The 20,958-nt window shown below is 39.9% G+C and overlaps 1 protein-coding gene across 1 annotated transcript in view; it reads right to left on the bottom strand.

Moving 5' to 3' along the window:
• Positions 1-346: 346 nt before the first annotated feature.
• Positions 347-20,958, bottom strand: part of TMEM156 (transmembrane protein 156) — a 29,231-nt gene continuing 8,619 nt past the window's right edge. Inside the window, exons 2-8 of the mRNA XM_073340114.1 lie at positions 19,545-19,817; positions 16,718-16,981; positions 14,663-14,773; positions 11,335-11,433; positions 3,461-3,545; positions 2,496-2,498; positions 347-1,457 (exon numbers count right to left, since the gene is read on the bottom strand). Of these exons, the coding sequence (XP_073196215.1) occupies positions 1,325-1,457; positions 2,496-2,498; positions 3,461-3,545; positions 11,335-11,433; positions 14,663-14,773; positions 16,718-16,981; positions 19,545-19,817 (968 nt within the window). The 3' untranslated portion in view covers positions 347-1,324. The remainder of the gene's footprint in view (positions 1,458-2,495; positions 2,499-3,460; positions 3,546-11,334; positions 11,434-14,662; positions 14,774-16,717; positions 16,982-19,544; positions 19,818-20,958) is intronic.

Genomic DNA, 20,958 nt, shown 5'->3' with positions numbered 1-20,958 from the left:
AGAAAGCAGTGAAAGTGCCATCCCTTGAAGCATTTAAACCTTCAGTAGAAAAGCACTAACAATCTGTCATTGATTTAAAATAACCTAAACATCACCCTTCCATCCGTAAGTTTCAATAAAGAAAACCAAACTAAATAGAGGCAAAAGTTTATTTTATATACTATATTTAAGAGGCCATTTCTGGAAGGTTTGAAGTTATTATTACAACTAACCATATCAGCCCCAAAGACACAACAAAATCAAGGTTTTTCCTGGATTTTTTTGTAATATGATGACACAAGCAGTAGAAATAAATATTTCAAGTTTATCCAACTAGATATAAAAGTTTCAAATAGGCTCAGCCATTCAAAAACTAATGTTCACAATTGTTCCTATTAAATCTGAACTGCTCGGTACAGTATAATGACTAGAGAAGCAATTTCAGAAAGCTTCTGGAGGGAAGAGCCATATAAATGTAAGAGATGGAGGTTATTCAGTATTAACATGATGCTAAATTACTGCATATCATATTTGCAATGGGCAGTTTACAATCTGTTCATCCTGATGGATTTAGCACAAGGGAGTTAGAAGCCCTGGCTCTGCAATTTCAGTCTCTTGCTGGTAATTTATGGCTAAATTGTACCCACAAATAATGTGTAAGCACAGAATGAGTTTGGGACCCTGATAAGCCCAAACAGCTCCACTACACTCAAAGGATCAGTAATAAATGGAAAATAAGGAAAAGTTGCAGGAGATAATGAGTCTGAATTCTAATGACCTAAGCTGGTGCAAAAATAGGATTGCAATTATCAAGTAGTACAAAATCCATTTGGTGCTGCTAATGAGTTGTTTAAAAAAATTGGTTTCATAGTTTGAAGCCAAATCTGCACTATTTATCCACATTTTCCCCTTAACCCATTAAGATCCTGCAGTCTTTGTACATACAAAACTCTCATTGACTTCACTGCAAAAGTTCCATTGTTTTCACATTGAACTTCAAGATTTAGCCCATGATATGTGACCCTTCTTGCTTCTTCAGCAGCAGCCAGCAACTACACCTTTAAGGATCATTGTCACCTATGACATTCACATTTCACAAACTAACATCCATGGTCCATCAAAATTTTCCATTTAAAACAGTCTCATTTTTTCACAGAGAATACAAATTGATTTCTTCTCAGCTGGAAAGAAAAATTATAGCAAGGATAATCTCTCAACTTTGTGAGTAAGTATAAATCCTGAATGATCCCAAAATAGATATGAAATCTATAGTCTTCCACTGAGGTTGATGCTACAGCACCATATCAGTTTATCCATTGTTCATATTTTAATAGAGTGGTTTTGACTAATACAAAATCATGTTAACTGAGGTTCCTGGCATTCTCAGGAATAAAAGGTGACTAAGGAAGGATGTTTTGGAAATGAAGATGACTTCTTTCATGGTGTATCGATTATGTTTCGTACTGGAATGCCTGAAACTGAAGAAGAAACTATTATCAGATAAAAGGAATGTGGGAGAAAAAAGAGAGCCATTTCTCATTTACTTTAAGTTTAGTGGATCCTCTCATAAAGTATTTAATAAATGTAGTTTTCTTATAACTTTCACTGTACTGAATTTTCCTTTTTATCACCAAGGGAAAAAAAGTCTAATGAAAAAACAGTCAAAATGAAGGATAAGATTATGCTCCAATACGTCTGTTAGTCGATAAGGTGCCACAGGACTCTTTGCCACTTTTACAGATGCAGACTAACACAGCTACCCCTCAAAATGAAGGACAGGAGCAAAATCAATAGCCAGGGAATTCTGAAGCCCTGATAACCCAGGAGACCTAATGTAAAGGGGATACAGTGGCCTTTACCCACCAAATAAAGGCCTGTGATACCCAGGCCTGTCCCTAACTGCTCTTTCCTGGCTCTCGAGATTCTGCACATTAAAATTTCCCCCACCCAAATAATGAAAAAAGATTTCTGTGTGTCTGCTCAGTTGTGGTTTTATGACTCAAGTGAACCCCAGAATCCTTTATGTTGACTGTCAAGATAGCTCTTCAATGCATCACTGCAGCTGGTGCGGAGGATGCTGGGGGCATTTTTGAGAAATAATAGGTGCCTACTGGAGGTGAGTGAGCACAACCGGGGACACCCTTTTGAAAGAGGAAATGATAGAAAAATGGGACCAAATCAACTAGTGAGAGGAAAGGAGCAGCAAACAAGTGAGAGATTGAAGCAAGATTTAAATCCCATTCTCGTCTAGGATGCCAGCATACCAAGGCACAGGCTTGTCAATAATTAAATGAGGGCAGCCATTTCCTCATTCGCAAATGAATGAAAGTCTAATATTCAATGAGTGAGATGTCACAGACAGACTTTGGGAAGCTGGGCTGTGGAAAATGATCCAGACCTGATAGCTCGTCCTTATCTCTAACGGGGCAAAGGAGAACCCCGTACCTGAGCAATACCAAACTCTGACAGTGTCCATATACATCCAAAACCAAATAGGCAAGCGGAACTCAAAGTACTATCTCAGGCAAAACTACATTGACCCTAATACTCCTAACACACCTGAACTACTGAAGTCAAACTGTATTTTAGCAAATACGATTTTTTTGGAAAATTTACGATTAAACCAAAAGTATATCCTTTCTGTAAGCCTGCAGACTTAATGTACGTAAATAATGAAGGATTTTCTTAAGCTTTTAACTTAAGTAATTTTTCATATACAATGACAATTCTGTGGAAGTATCTGTAGGCCCCTGTCTTCTATGTAGTTTTGTTTTGTGTGTTTCAAATATGATCTATTTCATTTTCAGACATTAAAACACCTTTCAGTATGTATGTCTTTTCAGACTTGTCTGTCTCCATGTCTGTTGAGATTAGAACTGACACCTATATCCAGATGCTTCTGAATTTTGAGGAAGTTTGAAAGTGAATCTGAACTCCACAGTTGGGCCCACCTCTGATTGAAACCCACATCTTCAGTCATATCTGCTGACTGCTGTAATGTGGTCAGAGTGGACTGATGGTGGAATTCTTTGCTGTTTGCATTTGGTCAGCAAATTATTTATTATTTCAAACGCATGGTTCTTTTCAGGACTCGTTAGCAAATTGTTTCCCCCGCTGCTTTCTCTGGTTCCCATAGCCTCACTCCTTGTCAGAAACAACTGTCAGCTTGCTTCTGAAATCCAGGACACACTACTCCACGTGCCAAGGTTTCTGCTAAAGTCTTCAGGGGCACACAATCTTTTAACAGACTAAAATATTAGTTTATTGATCAGTCTTGGTGCTAAAAGAAAAATTGATTTTGTTTTCCTGCCATCTAGCTCTTGTGAAACATATTTTCAAGTTCACCACCTTCTGCATCTTGGCCAGAAATACGATGTAATTTATTTAGAGTACATATTGCATGTGGTTAATCTGTTGATTTTAACAATAGATGGGAAAGCCGAATCATCTGAGAGGTTTAAGGTATTTGTTTACCTCCTACGCCTGCTGAAAATGCTCATGTTCAGGTATTGCAGGCAATATCTCTGCTGTTTGTGGGATAGCTGTGGGTCTTCGTTGGTTGGGCTCTGTGAAAAGAGAAAATAGTTTTAGTCCACATTAATAAGTAGCAAAAACATCTGAGGAATGTTACACTTCAGGCACCTAACTCCCATTTGATTTCAATGAAAGTTAGGCACCTAATCTGTTCAAGTACATTTTTAAAAAATCCCACTATCAGGAGTCTAAGTCCCATTGAAAGTCAGAGGGATTTAGGTGCCTAAGTCACTTAGAAACTTTTGAAAATTTTACTCAGTGAAAATACAGAAACATCTTTTGTAAGAGCAAATTCAGGGCTAAATCAAAATCATATAAAGCTGTAGATTTGCTAGCAGGAAGCAGAAAACTCAATCTGTGGACTTTCCAGAGCATCATCCATATGGAAGGGCTGAACAACCACCCCACAGAGGTTCAAAGGCTATTGTGGCTACAGGGGGAGCATGGAGTGCTCCCAGGAATCACACAGTTACCAACATACATCTGCAAGTGGTGGAGGCAGCGTAGGGGTACGAGGACACCCCAACAGGCTGGCATTGGAGCTGCCCTATAGACAAGACACCTTAGTGGGGCCCACGTAAGGAGTCTGAGCCATTAGGAAATGAAGGAATTGGAGCTTGCTGGAAGCTCTTCATAAGCTACCATTCAAGAAATCAGCATTATCTGATATGATACATTTTATGCAGATCTGAAATGGGATGATGTTGTAGATAGTATCTTAACTCCAGATCCATCTGCTCCCTGCACAGCCACAACCCCTCCAAACTTGCAAAGGAACTTCTATATGTTCCAAGGAGGAGGACAAATTATACTGCTTAGATTAAGACACACCCTGTCCAAACATGCATCTAATTTATGCCTCCCCTTTTTGTAAATATAATTCGAAAGTACAATTCAGCTCTCAACATTTAAGTAATTAAATTTGAAAAACAAGGTTAAAATAGAATTGTGAATGTATCCATTCTCCCGTCAGAATCTAAGTGTAACTCCCACTGTTATGCCTGCATATCAAATGGAGAAATGACCCAGACATATATTGGACCAGTGTTCTGGTCCTGTTGTCTGTGGCTATGACTGTGGACCTGGGCAGCTGAAATCATAGAATAGAATATCAGGGTTGGAAGGGACCCCAGAAGGTCATCTAGTCCAACCCCCTGCTCAAAGCAGGACCAATTCCCAGTTAAATCATCCCAGCCAGGGCTTTGTCAAGCCTGACCTTAAAAACCTCTAAGGAAGGAGATTCTACCACCTCTCTAGGTAACGCATTCCAGTGTTTCACCACCCTCTTAGTGAAAAAGTTTTTCCTAATATCCAATCTAAACCTCCCCCACTGCAACTTGAGACCATTACTCCTCGTTCTGTCATCTGCTACCATTGAGAACAGTCTAGAGCCATCCTCTTTGGAACCCCCTTTCAGGTAGTTGAAAGCAGCTATCAAATCCCCCCTCATTCTTCTCTTCTGCAGGCTAAACAATCCCAGCTCCCTCAGCCTCTCCTCATAACTCATGTGTTCCAGTCCCCTAATCATTTTTGTTGCCCTTCGCTGGACTCTCTCCAATTTATCCACATCCTTCTTGAAGTGTGGGGCCCAAAACTGGACACAGTACTCCAGATGAGGCCTCACCAATGTCGAATAGAGGGGAACGATCACGTCCCTCGATCTGCTCGCTATGTCCCTACTTATACATCCCAAAATGCCATTGGCCTTCTTGGCAACAAGGGCACACTGCTGACTCATATCCAGCTTCTCGTCCACTGTCACCCCTAGGTCCTTTTCCACAGAACTGCTGCCTAGCCATTCGGTCCCTAGTCTGTAGCTGTGCATTGGGTTCTTCCGTCCTAAGTGCAGGACCCTGCACTTATCCATATTGAACCTCATCAGATTTCTTTTGGCCCAATCCTCCAATTTGTCTAGGTCCTTCTGTATCCTATCCCTCCCCTCCAGCGTATCTACCACTCCTTCCAGTTTAGTATCATCCGCAAATTTGCTGAGAGTGCAATCCACACCATCCTCCAGATCATTTATGAAGATATTGAACAAAACCGGCCCCAGGACCGACCCTTGGGGCACTCCACTTGATACCGGCTGCCAACTAGACATGGAGCCATTGATCACTACCCGTTGAGCCCGACAATCTAGCCAGCTTTCTACCCACCTTATAGTGCATTCATCCAGCCCATACTTCCTTAACTTAAATCACATACAGACTATGAGATAGTTGCTCTGAAACTGCCTTGGACCCATATATTTTTTTATCCTCCCTTGTAAAACACAGTAAAAAACCCAAATTAGTCACTAGATTTCATACTTTTCTGCCTAAATTTCATGCCTTTTGAAGCTGGGAGGTCTGTTTTAAATATCGTGGCAAGATTTGCTTTTTTCTCTGCATTACTCACCTAAGCTATAGAAGAAGAGACAACAGCTCACCTATGTCAAATATTAACTGAGGAGGAACAGAATCAAATATGTGATGCTCTACTTGGCCAAGATTAAAACAAGAAAATTCCTTCTTAACTAGTCTTCACATCTATTTAACATTGCTGAAGATGCATCCTGCCTGCCTTCTTCAACAAGAAGGAATGCTGCAGAATAGGTAGGAGAGGTGGGCCTGGGCTTAGAGTTCCCTGGAATGCCAACACTGTTCTATAAATTGAGCCTAATTCTGCTCTTATTTACACCACATTGACTTAAATGAGGTGACACAGGTATAGCTGAGGGAAGATTTGAACTATTTTCTCTTATGTCAGAGACAAGGGACTATCCTTTTAACAGGACAATAAGGGAAACAATGCAGTAATTCGAATGATTTGAGGTAATGTGTCTTGTTCACTTATTTACACACACTGTAGCCACTGAGCCCCTTTACTCTCTTTCATGAGCTACCCACATCTTCGAAGTCTACATGTTGTAAGAGCGCAACCACAGCCAGCTGCTACTTCTATTCCCACACAGATGGGCAGGGATGGACAGACACAGTGGGGACCGGGCAGGATCTGCTCCTCAACACATTGGCCAGTGCCCCAAAGCCAGCACAGAAGGGGAAGCACCAAGTTTTGATTCTCAGAGCCTTGGTTCCTGACCAGATTGTGCAGGGCAGTGACATCCTTCCCCTTATTCAGGCTAGATGGTAAAATTATAATCCAGCCCTTCATTATTAGAGGTCACTGTCAATATAAACCCCAGATACCAAACAAACCATTTCATTTACCATGTTACTAATGTCAGAGGTTGTTAAAATTAAAATGGAAAGAGTTTTAAATATTCCAGTTTCCTTTCCATCATTTATATTGCTTGCTTGCTTTTGCAGTGTCCTCCTGCCTGAACAAAGAAAGTCAATTAAATCACTTTTACTTTTATCTTATATCAGGGGTGGCCAACCTGTGGCTCCAGAGCCACATGTGGCTCTTCAGAAGTTAATATGCAGCTCCTTGTATAGGCACCGACTCCAGGGCTGGAGCTACAGGTGCCAACTTTCCAGTGTGCCAAGGGGTGCTCACTGCTCAAACCCTGGCTCTGCCACAGGCTCTTCCCCCCACTCTACCCCTTCCCACGCCCTCCCCTGAGCCTGCCATGCCCTGACTCCTCCCCCTCACTCCCAGAGCCTCCTGCACACCACAAACCAGCTGATCAGGAGGTGCCAGGAGGCACTGATCAACAGGGCTGCCGGTGGGTGGGAGGCACTGGGAGCGGGCAGGGGGGACCTGATGGGGGAGCTGCTGACGTATTACTGTGGCTCTTTGGCAATGTACATTGGTAAATTCTGTCTCCTTCTCAGGCTCAGGTTGGCCACCCCTGTCTTGTATAATCATTTTCAGTTTCAATTTCTTAATGTGGTACTGCTTGGCTTGCAAACACATCAGGTTAATGTTTATTTGTTTAAAATAACTGCTACCACTGGAATTTAAAAAACAAAATCACAGGGAAAATTTCTATTGGCCTTAGGTTTGCAGAATTTGGGATTTTGAATTAATAGTATCTCTATTGTTTCAATGTACAGTTCTATCTTTTATATTTTTAAGGGCTAGGATTTCATTGATTTGCCTGGTTACTGTGTGTACTTTCCTATTCCTGGGCTACATTCATTTTCATAAAAGAATTACATAGGTAGCCCTAAAACTTCAGCTGAGTGATATAGATGTGATGGTAAAATGAACCTAACAAAATAACGTATTGGAAAAATATACCTTGCAATTCACAAGTTATTGAATTTTCAGTTATATATTTGTTTCTACGTAATGATCTTTGTTATATTCAGTGACATTATGGAGATTTATTCATAGTCTGTCTTCAGCTCCTATGACGTGAATGCTAATTTAATAATGTTGAAAGGCAGAAGCATCATAACATCGTTTTAAAAAAAAAACCCAAAATGTCCTAAGTTCATTAAAGTTAACTTTGCATTGTCATGAGCACGACAACTTAGTTGGAGAATGTATTCTAATATGTAATGAGTCAAAGTATGGCTCTCTGAAACAATGGAGGTAGTAGATATTTATAATCCATCTTGCAACGGCTGATCTTAAAACTAGTGCTTAGGAGAAACAGCATTTCTTTCCATGTGGTCTTGATTCTGCTTGCTGTATGGGTGTAAACCAGGAGTAATTTCACTCAAGTCAGTGGCGTTATGATGGTTTAAAACCAGCGAATGGCTCCATAATCAGCCCTATGGTGTTAGTAAAAGCAGTTCATAAGCAAGAAACTTTTCAGTCAAATGGGTAGCCTGGAGTGGAAGGAACATAACATTAAGACCAATTACATGTTCTTTCTTCAACATCATAAATTTACACTGGGATTTCAAAAGACACTCCATGGTCAAAAAACCCTTAGACATACAGTGCTAAACAATGCTATTGTGAACATAGTGACAAAACAAGAATGTTATTAGTGAGAGCTACTAAAGACAAAAGATTTCAGAGACAGATTCCTTTCCTGAGGGATGAAAATAATGAGCTCATAAATACATCTTCAGAAGTTAGCCAGCTCTCTAAAAGTTGGAAATATAAATTGTATTCCCAAGAGTGCTTAGGCAGACAGGAAGCTATCCGCTCGTTTCTAGGTAAGACTGAAATGCCACAAGTTACTGGATTATAGAGAGAAATTATTGAGACTCTTGAAACTGCTGAAGAAATTGGCAAGACAAGGATATTGCTAATATGTTGAATGATCAGCGAGGTGCCCAAGTCTAGACAGTTTAAAAACTATTTTCCCATTTGTTGACTTTGTAATTTTTTTTTGCCATTTACAGTTATTTCAGAGGACTCCTGGTTTGTGTTAATCAATAAAAAGATAAGGAAATCAAATTACATGGAATTTATTAAACAGTACGGCTCTTCTAGTAATATCAATAATACTCTGAGCCCAGGACAATTCTTTCCTTTCTTCCAGCAAAGATATTTTGACCAAGTTGAATAATCTCCTCAGTTTAGTATGTTGGTTACCAACTCAACCCTGCAGTGCGTTGAGCCATGCACCAGAGTCTCCCTGGGTTGCTAATAATGTACACTAAGAAGGTCAAATACTGATTCCTGCCCAAAGCCATATCAATGGGTTCTGCGCAGAGGGAAGGAATGGAATCCTCCCCCTTCACCAGGCTTTGGAAAACCAGCACAGCCATTTCAAGTTGCTACTATCGTTTTGAATCTATCCTTTAATGTGGGCTTTAGTCAAGAGGAGCTTGCAGAGTCATGGAGTCTCAGGCCACAATACCTTATCTGCCAAGGCCCTGATGTGGGATGGAATATGTGACAAGGGACCGAAAATGAGGAACACAACAAAATTATTGATGCAGGAAATTTAAAAGTCTTGGCAGCATACGTAAGTCCTTAGCATACGTAAGTCTTTCTATAACCTCAGTTTCACAGTTCTTTTTTTCTGATATAAATAATTTTCAACAATAAAAGTGAGTGAATGCCAACTTTGTGTTGGAAGGAGGTAACTTTGGAACTAAACTGTATGCCTTCATGTGACTTGAGGGACATTTTACAGGTATGCCCCGAACTCCAGTACAATGGCACAAAAGAAGAGTAAAGTCACCCTGTGTGGCCTTTCCATGCCTCGGATATGCCTCACAGTAAGTCACACCAATGTAAGGCCTTCTATGGTGCTTCAGAAGGCTGCAGGATTTGACCCAGAGTTATTTCCACATGACATGGGGATTCATTTGTTCGCTAGCCCATTTAATTTGTTCTGAGCTGAGAATAGAGTGCTTGTCAGTCAAGGGATGACACAAGTTCTGCTTTTATACAGATGACTTCCTCTCTTTGTAGAGAATCCACACTAGGCCTGCCATACAGTTGCTTTTTAATTTCTTGTAGCAAGGTTATATATCTGGCCTGCCCATTCACATTGATTTCTTTCTGCCGGATTTCATTACAAACACTAGAGGCTTGTGACTCTAGCTTTCAGTGCTAACATCACAGTCATAATACAGGTTTCAGAGTAACAGCCGTGTTAGTCTGTATTCGCAAAAAGAAAAGGAGTACTTGTGGCACCTTAGAGACTAACCAATTTATTTGAGCATAAGCTTTCGTGAGCTCTAAGGTGCCAGTCATAATACACAAACTCCTTAAACTGCTGTGACAGCACTATTGGTAACAAAGTGGTTATAGTGCCCCTTTCCCCACCCCTTTTGCCTCTTTGCAGGCCCGGGCATGTGAGGGCATTCTCCCAAACTGATTATGTCTTCTCATCTTCTCAATCTGCTTTCATGCAAGAACAAATTCCTGCATTGCTGTCCCTGAAATAGCTCCTGTACATTAGGTGAGTCAGGGCTGTGTTATTCCCTTCCCCCAAACCAACTCCCTGCATAGGAGGGAACGGTTACCCAACCTTAAGTCATCTCCTGCTTTTGACCAAACAGGCTTGCAATTCAATGCTAACAAATGCAAGGCAATACTGATAGCTATTATAATTATTTGTATTATCATAGCATCTAGGAACCCAGTCCTAGACCAGGATCCTATTGTGTTAGGCGCTGTACAAACACTGAACAATAATACAGGTATAGGAAATAAACAGCAAAAATACAAATTGGAGGCTGCTAATTAGAAAGCAGCAAATCCATGAAAGATCTGTGGGCAGAAGTAAGATACTCAGATACTCAGAAGTAAGGCCCAGATCCTCAAAGATATTTAGGTACCTAACTCTCATTGAAATCTGAGGATCTGGGCCTAAATAAGAGGACTCAGTGCAACACAGTTGTTAAACAAAGTTATGGTCTTTTTAGATTTATACATAGAATGATAACATGTAAAACAAATGTGTATTTCAGTTACCCATGGTTTCAGATACAAAATCTAGAAAAAATAAATGATGGGGCAACATACTAGGATTAGAATATATGAGGAACCTGAGCTAGCTAAATATTTATCATCTAAGAAAGAGGTGATTTAGGAGGGATATTATTAGAGTCTGTTAAACTGTACAAGTTAAACAAAATACATAAAGGGAGTTATTCACAGTCTCAGGAGATGTCAGAACAAGGAAAAAAGGTTTAAAACAAAGGAAAGAAGTGTTTAGACTACATATTAGGAAAACATGCTTAACTATGGCTATGTTCCTCCTGCTTTCTTTGAAGCCAACAGCAAAAATCCCATTGACTTCAATGAGCATAGCTGAGTAATGGAGAAGATTAACAATAGAGGTGTTCACAGTACCATCGTTGCTGAGGTCCTAGAGCAGGCCAGAAGAGACATTGTGAAAGATGTAGTGAGAATGCTACAAAATATAGGGATTAAGACAGGATGTCTTAGAAGGTCTTTCTTGGCCCCCTCTCTGTTTCAGAATTTGTTAGGTTTTTATTTTGCTTATATATTACTCACCTGAAAGGAGCTGAGTAATATTTGTAGGTGTAGATTCTTTTGACCATTTGCTGTCTCTTTGTTGGATAACAGAAGTTGCCGTTGCTCTATATTTGCTATCTGATTAAAACAAAAATAGTTTATCTTCAGCTGTATCGTTACATATATATTACTCGTCACCGGGGAGCTCATAGCAACCCCTATATTTAGGTTGCCTAACACTTTCCATTATAAAAGAGCCTTGTGACTTCTTTTAAGTTGCTTTAGCACCTCCATTGTTTACAGTAAGACTGGGAAATTGGGCCAAGAGAAAATCTTAGTGCCAGATTTTTCATTGTCCAATGAAATTCCATTCAAGTTAGGATTTTGAAAATGATTTTTTCCTTTCAGACACTTATGTACCTCAGGATAACTTTGGCAGCCTGCCAAAATATTAACTGAATGTTAACTGAAGGCCCAAATCACTGCTGAAGTAGAAGCATCACATACTGGTCACTGCAAGTTCTGGGGGCAGTCAGTCAGTCTGGGAGCAGAAGAGGAGGAGTCAGGCTGAGCTTCCTCCTAACATTCCCTCCTCATGGACCCAGCAACCTGTCCCCTTCTGTGAGAGCACCACATGGCGAAGGAACCACACACACCCTCCCGGGGGAAATGGAAAGAGAACTGGACAGAACTAGCCTTGACCACCTTTTGGATCCAACCCCTGATCTTAGCAATCATTCTCCCCTATATCTCATATCTCACCTTGAAGATAAATTCTGTTATATTTGTGACACTTAAATATTATGGTGAGGAACAACCAGGGTGCCTGGGACACTGCCTGGTGCAGCACAGTGGCAGACTGGGAGTGCACCTGGCTGCGGCAGCAGCAGGCTGCCCCCCACCCAGGCTCAGCTTCTGGGAACAGTGGCCAAATGTGTCGGAGGGCCCACCCTTTGCCCCCCGCTCCTGTCCCCAGAAGTCAAGCCTGGGCAGGGAACAGCTGCCGCTGCCACCCCTCCATGCCCAGGCTCAGCTTCTGAGGACAGGAGCCGACTGAGCATGCGGGGGGGGGGGGGCGCCTCCGACCCTCTCAGATGCTGTCCAGCAAGCCAAGCCCAGGAGGGAGGCAACCAGGCACTCTCCCAGGCAACTGCTGTGCTGCACCAGCCAGCATCTGGGAGTGACTCTGGGGTCTGGCTGCGAGCAGCTGAACATGCCGGGGAGAGCCAGCGCAGCGGGAGTACAAAGCCCCTCCACCCCCAGATAACATGGGGTGGGAAGGTCACGTGTCTTGCGGGGGCACCAGTCATCTAGTACGTAATTAAAGACTGCATCACACTGCATATGCACAAAGGGGTGTAATTCAGATTGGAGAGGCAAACTTAATTCTGGCATTTTCTAACCTTTGTGTGGTTGACTTTGCAACCTTAACATTCTTTTAATGTGGGCTTTTATGAAATATAACATTCTACATTTAACTAATTAAAATAATTATCAATTAATGGAAATTATAATTCTGGAATCAAATCATTAATTGGAAGCTTAGAAGCTTGAAAATTTAAATAATATTTTTCCTCACTGATTATGTTCTTGAAAATTCTGAGAAACTCAATTAAAGATGGACTGAGTTGTTTAAAAATAAATACAAAAAATTGTTTAATTACCTTAGAAATGTATGCATTACAATCACAGGTTATGATCCAAAGGCTATAAAATCTTACTCTTAAATCCTTAAAATGCACAGGTAATCTTAAAATTTCTATTAAAATATTTTTAATATTAAACGACAAGATATAATAGTTTTAGTTTACCTGCTAGGACACGAGTTCAGGGCTATGTGTTGTTGGTTTTTGTTTTGTTTTGTTTGGGGGGGGTTGTTTTGTTTTGTTTTTTGTATTTTAAAAAAAGAAGGGAAAAAAACTCTGACTCAGGTTCCGGCAAGAAATAAAAAGATAAAATAATTTTCTAATGATATAGTTTAAAATATATTATTTTTTTTATTTGTAATCTATGTATTTTGCTTCAGATTTAGGATCTTAGACAACTCTAGTGCTTATTCATTTAAATAATCTTTCAGTTCACCTTTAAATAGAAAAATTTTCCATGCATTTAGTTTTCTTCCTCTTGACCAATAATGATTAAAGCCAGAATCCTATAGTGTACCTTTATAACAGAAATGGCTCATTGTGCCCAGAGTTAGGATGACTAAAGGCACATATGTGATATCATTTTAGCCATATGAGTAATGAAAACTTCTGGCGTTGCTCAGTTCTGGAGCCCTGGGAGAGAACAAAGCTAAAACAACTGAGTGCTAGTGCTCGGAGGCACCCTGGCTGCTTTGGGCAGATGCCTGAGTGAGCACTGTGTGGTGGGAGCTAGCTTACTAACACTCCTTATATGCTGGTGAAAGGAGCAGTACGTTCGCCCTTCCACACCTACTGGTCTCAGAGTTCTGGTAGTCACAAAGAAATCAGAGACCTGCTTGTACTAAAGGCCAGCTGGCCACACTCTTTCAGTACAGAAGAGTGTTGTTGGGTGCAGGCATTATGTCAGTTGCCCAGAAGTCTAGTTCTCAATGGAGTGCTGGGTTACTAGGCTGGAGGTAGTTCCCTGTGTAGCCTCTACCCTAACTGATCTCACCTGGAGCAGCCAGAATTTAGCCCATAGTGTTGAAGATACTGTTTAGAAAATTATTTTGGTCTTTGAACTCAAGACAAACTCTTCTATAGCACAGTAAATGCTTTTTAAAATACTCAAAATGCATACAAGGTGCTGAATTAACAGCACTGAAACCAAGTGCCATCTGGTCCAAATTCAGCTTCAGTGCAAGTGCAACACAGTTGACCTCTGGGTCACTGAACCAGGACTGAATTTGGATTATCAGTCTTCAGAACAGGCAGCTGCTGTGAATGCTTCATCACATCTACCTAATTTGTCTCAATCCTAACCTGCAGGGATCATCGTTAGGAGCAAGAGGATATTTCAGTTTCTGTGCCTATTCAGTCTTTGGCTCTTCTGTTGAGACACTCAACAAGGGCATTAATTGTGGTTTCCTATCTCCAAGAACTGGACTGAAACCATCAGCTCATTTTACATAGACCACCAGGCATTTCTCAGTTGTTAACATATTTCAGTCACTGCCAGCCTTTGCTGGATTTGAACCTATGATCCAGTTGGGAAAGATTACATTATCAATCTGCTAAATCTTCCAATCCCCCATCTGCAATTATTGTATCGTATATTGCAACTAAAACATAATTCTTTAAACTGCTTTAATAAATAAGGGTGTGGCCTATTGCAAAGCTGAATGTACTTTTTAAAAATTATAGGAATTTAAATTTACATAGCTTCACCCTTCATTACTTACTGATGTGTTTTTTATTTTCTTGGAATACTTTGTAGGCAACAATAATGACGGCAAGCACAAAAACAAATGGAATCAGAACAAGCCAAATGATCTTCGGCATACACATTGGATCTGTTTTAAAATAAAATGGAGAAGAGATAAAATAAAGCAATTTTCTGTCATCCATCATTTTATCTAGATAGCTATACCATGCCCATCACCAGGGTATCTCAGTGGCTTACAAATATAAAAGAAAAGACAAAACACCTTTGCCTCTCTCTTCCCTCCCCTTCTGTTCAGAAGCAGTAGGATTGTTTGGAATTAAGTTTCATCTTCATCTGGATGTACCACAGTGCATGTCTGAGATAGTTAAGTAAAATATGTGAATTAACAACTCATTGAAGTTGTGTAAATTATATGTGACCCTGCTAATGAGAAGATACTGCAAAAGTCAACATCTACATATAAGGAGGTGTTATATAAACAAAAAAGTGGTATATGTTTTGATGGGAAATAGAAGGAACATGCCCAGCGTACAACATACACCTGTTCTTGTGTCCACAACCAGATAGTTCGACTGCATATGCGTGAGAAGGAGGAACATGGTGCTTAAGGAAGTCTTCTTGCTTCTGCAAAAAGGGAGAGGAGTGCCACTTCCAAGACCACCTCCTGGGGAATCCCATCTATTAGGGTTCTATTGAGAGAAAGCATCTTGGAGACAGGGAAAGCATCGGCAGGAGGCTGTTCTCTGTGGAAATATCTGCTGCAGAAACCCACCGGAGTTCCATGTGGAAATCTGTTCAGTAGCTAATATAGTTTAGAGCTGTATTAACTCCTTCTGGGTCTCCTACTCAGCTACAGCTGAGAAACCACAGAGGAACCCAGTAAGTAACAAGATGGTTCCATTTGGTAGCTCCCAATTCTCATGGATAAGCTGCTCCTGAGAGGCAGCCTTGTGCAGTTACCTATGCCTTCCCCTTCCACAGGCCAGATTTTATGGCTCTTCCCCACCTGGCTACCCTATATTTATTGATTTTTATTTCCTTGATGCTCTGAACACCTCCCAAACTTTAGAATTTGTCTTCCTAAGGGGAAAAAATGTTCTCAAGTTGAGTTAATTAACTTGAGGTAAAGTTCTACTTACGACCTAACAGATTGTAGCTTTAACACAAGTTAGTAGATCGAGTGAAAGACTACGAGGCAGCCTAGACTTCAACTCAACCTGCTTAATTGTGTGAAAACTGCAGACTGCCTTATCTTCACTAGGATTTTACCTCAACTTAGTTAATTTGAGTTAGTTAATTTAAGTGAAGAACACACCTCTTTTTCCCTAGTGAAGACACAGCCAACTTAAAAATCTAGAATTTTCAATACATTAATAAATAATAAACAATACTTGAGTTCACCAATTTCCCAATGGCAAATGTTCTCTGGCATTGAGTGTGACAGATAATCAGACAGAAAAGACTCTTAAAAGGCCTATGCAGCACAAGAAGAAATTTAAAGAGTTGACAGGCTATCCTCTAGGAAAAGATTGTCTTTGCAAGGAGACTGTCTTCACTAACTGGACTAAAACTTCTCCCTGAAGCATACTGGACTTAGAATATAAGCGAAACATTGCATCATGACACTGACATTGCAGCCTGACCTTTTTCCCATTGAAGTCAACAGGAATTTTGCCATTAACTTCAAAGGGAGCAGAACTGTGCCAAAAACTTTGGCAGAATAAACTAATAAAAATAAGAAAAATCAATTCTTGTTAAACACAAATTCAATCAATCTCTGAACTATAAGCCAAAAAAATGTTAATCAAAGGCACAGATGTTAGTGTTCTTGGTTTGTTTCCAAAAATATACAGCAAATCTACCTTAAGGTACTATCTAAAGACCATTCTGACCATGGCCTTTCAAGAAATCAAAATTGCACTCAATTTGGGGGTGGATACTTTCAAAGAGTTGCATATGGTTGCCTATTGGAAATGCTTAAGGTTGCCTATTGGAAGTTTTCCTTCCTTAGTGTAAGATTCATATTAGTTCCATGTTTGATTTGCCCTCTGATTCCCTTTTCATAACTTACTTTTCACATAAGTCTGTAGTTGCAGTGAAATATTTATACAGCCATTTTGGTCTTCCATCATTGCTGCTATACATGAGTGATTTATATTTTCTTCTGTAGTGTTTCCTCTTCTGGTTGTAGAATTTCTAATGTGGATTTCCAGTATATAGTAAGTGTTGTATTCCTCGCTTTCTTCATTCGCATAACCCACAGTGAAATTGAAATGTTTATGGAAAGAAATAAAATTTTTTGCTTTCATTTCTAATGATCCTGTCACTTCTGGAACTACAAATAAATAAAAAACATTAAGATCTGCTATGTAGCACATTGTACTTACAAAATAAAAGTACCATAACTCACTACTAAACCCCATTCCTATAAATAGATGGCAAGACTCATCATTACTGAATACTTAATAAAATGGACAATAATATATGTAATAAGCCTTCAGAATGAATCTAAGCTCTATTGATTTTGCTATACAAAATGTGTTTTCCTTGTAACTGTTAGTGACTTCATTTACCAGCTGCAAAAGTTTTTTTGGAATCTGTCATTGTCAGAGATAAGACAAACCAACGCTAAATTAAAAAAAAAGAACATGTGAAAATTATAGATGTTTGAGCTGGGCGTGACCTATTAGGTCATCTAACCCATCTCTTTGCCATTTCAGAATATTTTCCAGAGCTTTGCCCAGTCCAATTTTAAGTGATTCAAGCTATGGGGCTTCCATCATGTCTATGTCAACAACATAGAACAAGTTGTCCCCTCAGTAACATCCACATAACTCTGTCAAAATCAATACGGTTGCACAAGCGAATATAAGAGCAGAATTTGTCCCATGTACTTCTTATTTGGTTATTCTCCAAATCTGTACAGGGAACTAATTTGTAAAAGCTAGAGGTTTCATTTTTATGAATGCAGTTTGAAAATAACAACAGCAACAACATCATAGACTTGGGCACTTGCTCATTCAGGATCCTGTTCTTGCTTTTGCAGGTGTCAAAGAGTCACAAAGTCTGGTCTATACTCCAGCCTGTAACTAATCTCCTGGGAGTGACCCCTTTAGTGGGCCAGGCCCCCAGGACCCACACAGTTCCACAGGGGAAGGCCCATGACTCCAAGACTGAGCCATCAGCACCAGAATCCCTGTCTCTCCATAGCTCCCTGTAATGAATCCAGCCAAGCCAGGGTCCTACAGGAGGCTTGTACAGTACCCTTTCAGGGTGCAGTGCTTTCAGTGAGTGTTTGCAGTGACACAGGCAGCCTTTTCAAAACAAGGTACCCATTTATTAGTCACCTGGTACACAAAATCTGAAAGTCCTTAGATCAGCACAGAAAGGCAGAAATTAAGCCATAGTCCAATCTTGGTCATAGGAGTGCCATGATGAGCCAGTGAAGCTGTGATGGACTCCATTTCTGGATCCCTCTCTTGTCCCCTCTAGTTTCTCCCAGTCTGGGCTCCTGAGTCCCTCCAAAAAGCCCCCTTCATCCAGTCACCTGCATCTTGTTCTCCAGCTCATTTCCCAAGTTCTGCCTGCTGGGGTTTCCTGCTGTTAGATGTTGACTGGGACATCTCTCTGTCTTGCTGGACCCTCAATTGATCTGGGTCAGTTTGAGCCTGTTCTTTAATGACTATATTCATTCCCTCCAGACAGCAAGGTGACACACACACACACACCTACTGCACTGTTCCAGGAGCAGTGTTATCACTTTTGCATCCACTGGATAGCAATGCAACATACTGAGGGAAACTGAGCCATGCCAAGGATTCATAAAAATATTACGGAACATTCCAACTTTGTCACAGTAGGCAGAGCCCATGCTGAGATGGCAAAATCCAGAATGTCTCCAGAAGCACTGAAGGAGTGAATGCCAGAGAGAGGATGAAACCCTCTCTGAAAAGGTGTAGATTCTGACTTCCCTGCTCTGCCCTGCATGGCTGGAAAGAGGCTAGGACCTTTTCAGTCTTGTCCTACTTGAATCATCCAATGCCACTCTGGAACTACGCACCCTCAATATTGCAAACATGGACACTGATTCTTTTAGCTGTCTGGTACCCATGCACTTGCATAGAACTAACCACAATCTACACTTGTTAATCATTATTTGTTTTATTATTTATTTATTACCTGTCTTCAAAGCCATTCTTCAGATATTTTCTCTCAATATTCCCTTCCACCACAGGAAAACTATAATCTATAGTTAATCTTTTGATTAATTATATTCCATAGTAGAGCTCCACATTGAAATCAATAAGGAGTTCTGCATGAAAACTGATGACAGGATGCCCTTTCGGGGCAAATTAAGGATTTAAGTAGAATGCACAAAGATGGGAAGGATGGACAGGTGCAAACTTTTAGAAACAAATCATGGTATAAGTTAAGGACATGTGGCTGTATTCTGGCTCGCTGCTGGAATAGGTAGAGGGAGGAAAAGTGGATCTCTATACTCTTTCTCATAACTTCACATTTCTGTACCAAGGGCCTGACACAGAGCCCATGGAAGTCAATGGAAAGACTCCTTTTGACTTCAATAGACTTTTGATGAGGCCACAACATAGAAGAAGGCAGCATTTAGCTCTAAATATAAATTCTGCACTCACGACACTGCCTATGTATCTGAGGGCAGAATTTGTCATTAATTATGCACTTTGTAGCAATGCAAAAATAAGCTGCCAAGGCCAAGAAGCTATATTCACAGAGTTTTCCAGGAGTTTATGATTAAGGAATCAGTATAAAGCTTATTACATTTTCATGATGGTTTAACTGACAAAAAATGAATAAATCATATGCAAGTAATTAACTACCTCTAAACTAAGCACTTCTTTTCCCTTGTTCGCTTTCTTTACCTTCTGATCTTGATTCCTGGTGAACAACATTCATATCATTCTTGGATTCACAGGCTGAGTTTAAAATACATGGTTGCAGTTCACTCCTGGAGACTTGGCAAATACTTGGAGTATTTTGAAAATCAGAGTAATGTATAAAGACTTTCAAAAAAATAGTCTGTTTTTTACTTCCTTGTTGCAGGAAGCTTTCAGAAGAATTGTTAAAAGCACAGAGTGGAAAGGTGATGTTATTAAATGAACAAGCATCCATGCATGATATAATTACAGTGCTTGCTGTAAAACAAAAAGAAAGATAGTTATATATTGTAAGAATGGTCATATTGGAAGCACATAGTAAAATATGTACATCTAAGCATAAAGATAGATATCCTTTCACCATATTACTGTGAAACATCTCCCACATTCTGGCAGCATATTGAACATATTGTATAATGGGAGAGCATGAAAGAAGAAAGCCTCTCACATTGTACAGGCTGGATTTTATTGCTCAATAATACTAAATCTCTTCTAATGGTAACCTGCACTCATAACTGTATCTGGACACATTCCTCTTCCAAAGCTCTTAGGATCTGATCCTGTTTGAAAAAAGATGAAGCCCTTAACACTTTCAGAGGAGAAGTTTGCTCAGAAACCTACATGGTTACAATAAAATAAATGGGGGCGGGATGGAGACAGCAGAAGGAGATGCCAGAACTGTGGAGTAAGAACAGGTCTGGGTCTCTTCAATTACTTCAGAGGGGCAGCCTGCAATAAGTTACATAAGTAATAAGCCTGGTTACAATAAGTCATTGTGATTATATTGAAGAACAGCTGTAGTCAAATTTAAACCTGTCTCCAAAGATAATGCTATCATAAAGCAGGATTATATAAGGTATACCTGAAACCTCCACACTACAGCTTTTGTGTACTCTAACACAAAAATCATCCACCAATTTTATCTCCTATTTCACTTCCTTCTTTTTGGTATTCTTTGGTTTTAGCTAATGTGCCTTGATTCAACTTGGACAAGTGATACAAGGATACTCTATTATTTATTATTAAGGAGGAGGATGAATCTCTTATTTTTTCCTACTCACAGTAAGTAACCATTAAGGCTTTTTTGTACAGCACTCTTTTATATTTGAACTTGTACTTGTCTTAAAATATTTTTTAAAATCTGAAAATAATTAAAGAGCAAAAAATGCTGGTACTTAACACCAACTTGTAAAACAAGCAAATAACACTCTGTTTCTGCTCATGATGTAGGAACCCACACTATAGTAACTCACCTTCCAATTTAGATATATACTTTCATCTTCATGAAATAGGGTTTTAAGTACCTAACTCCCACTAGCACTAATGGGAGTTATATGGTCATAAATTCTCATGTATAGAGATGAAAATACATCCCTTAACATGCCCAACATTCATTGTA

This window comes from Lepidochelys kempii, chromosome 4 (assembly GCF_965140285.1).
Source record: "Lepidochelys kempii isolate rLepKem1 chromosome 4, rLepKem1.hap1, whole genome shotgun sequence".
Classification (NCBI taxonomy): domain Eukaryota; kingdom Metazoa; phylum Chordata; order Testudines; family Cheloniidae; genus Lepidochelys; species Lepidochelys kempii.
The sequence above is the reverse complement of the archived record's forward strand: the minus strand, read 5'-3'. Positions and strand labels throughout refer to the sequence as shown.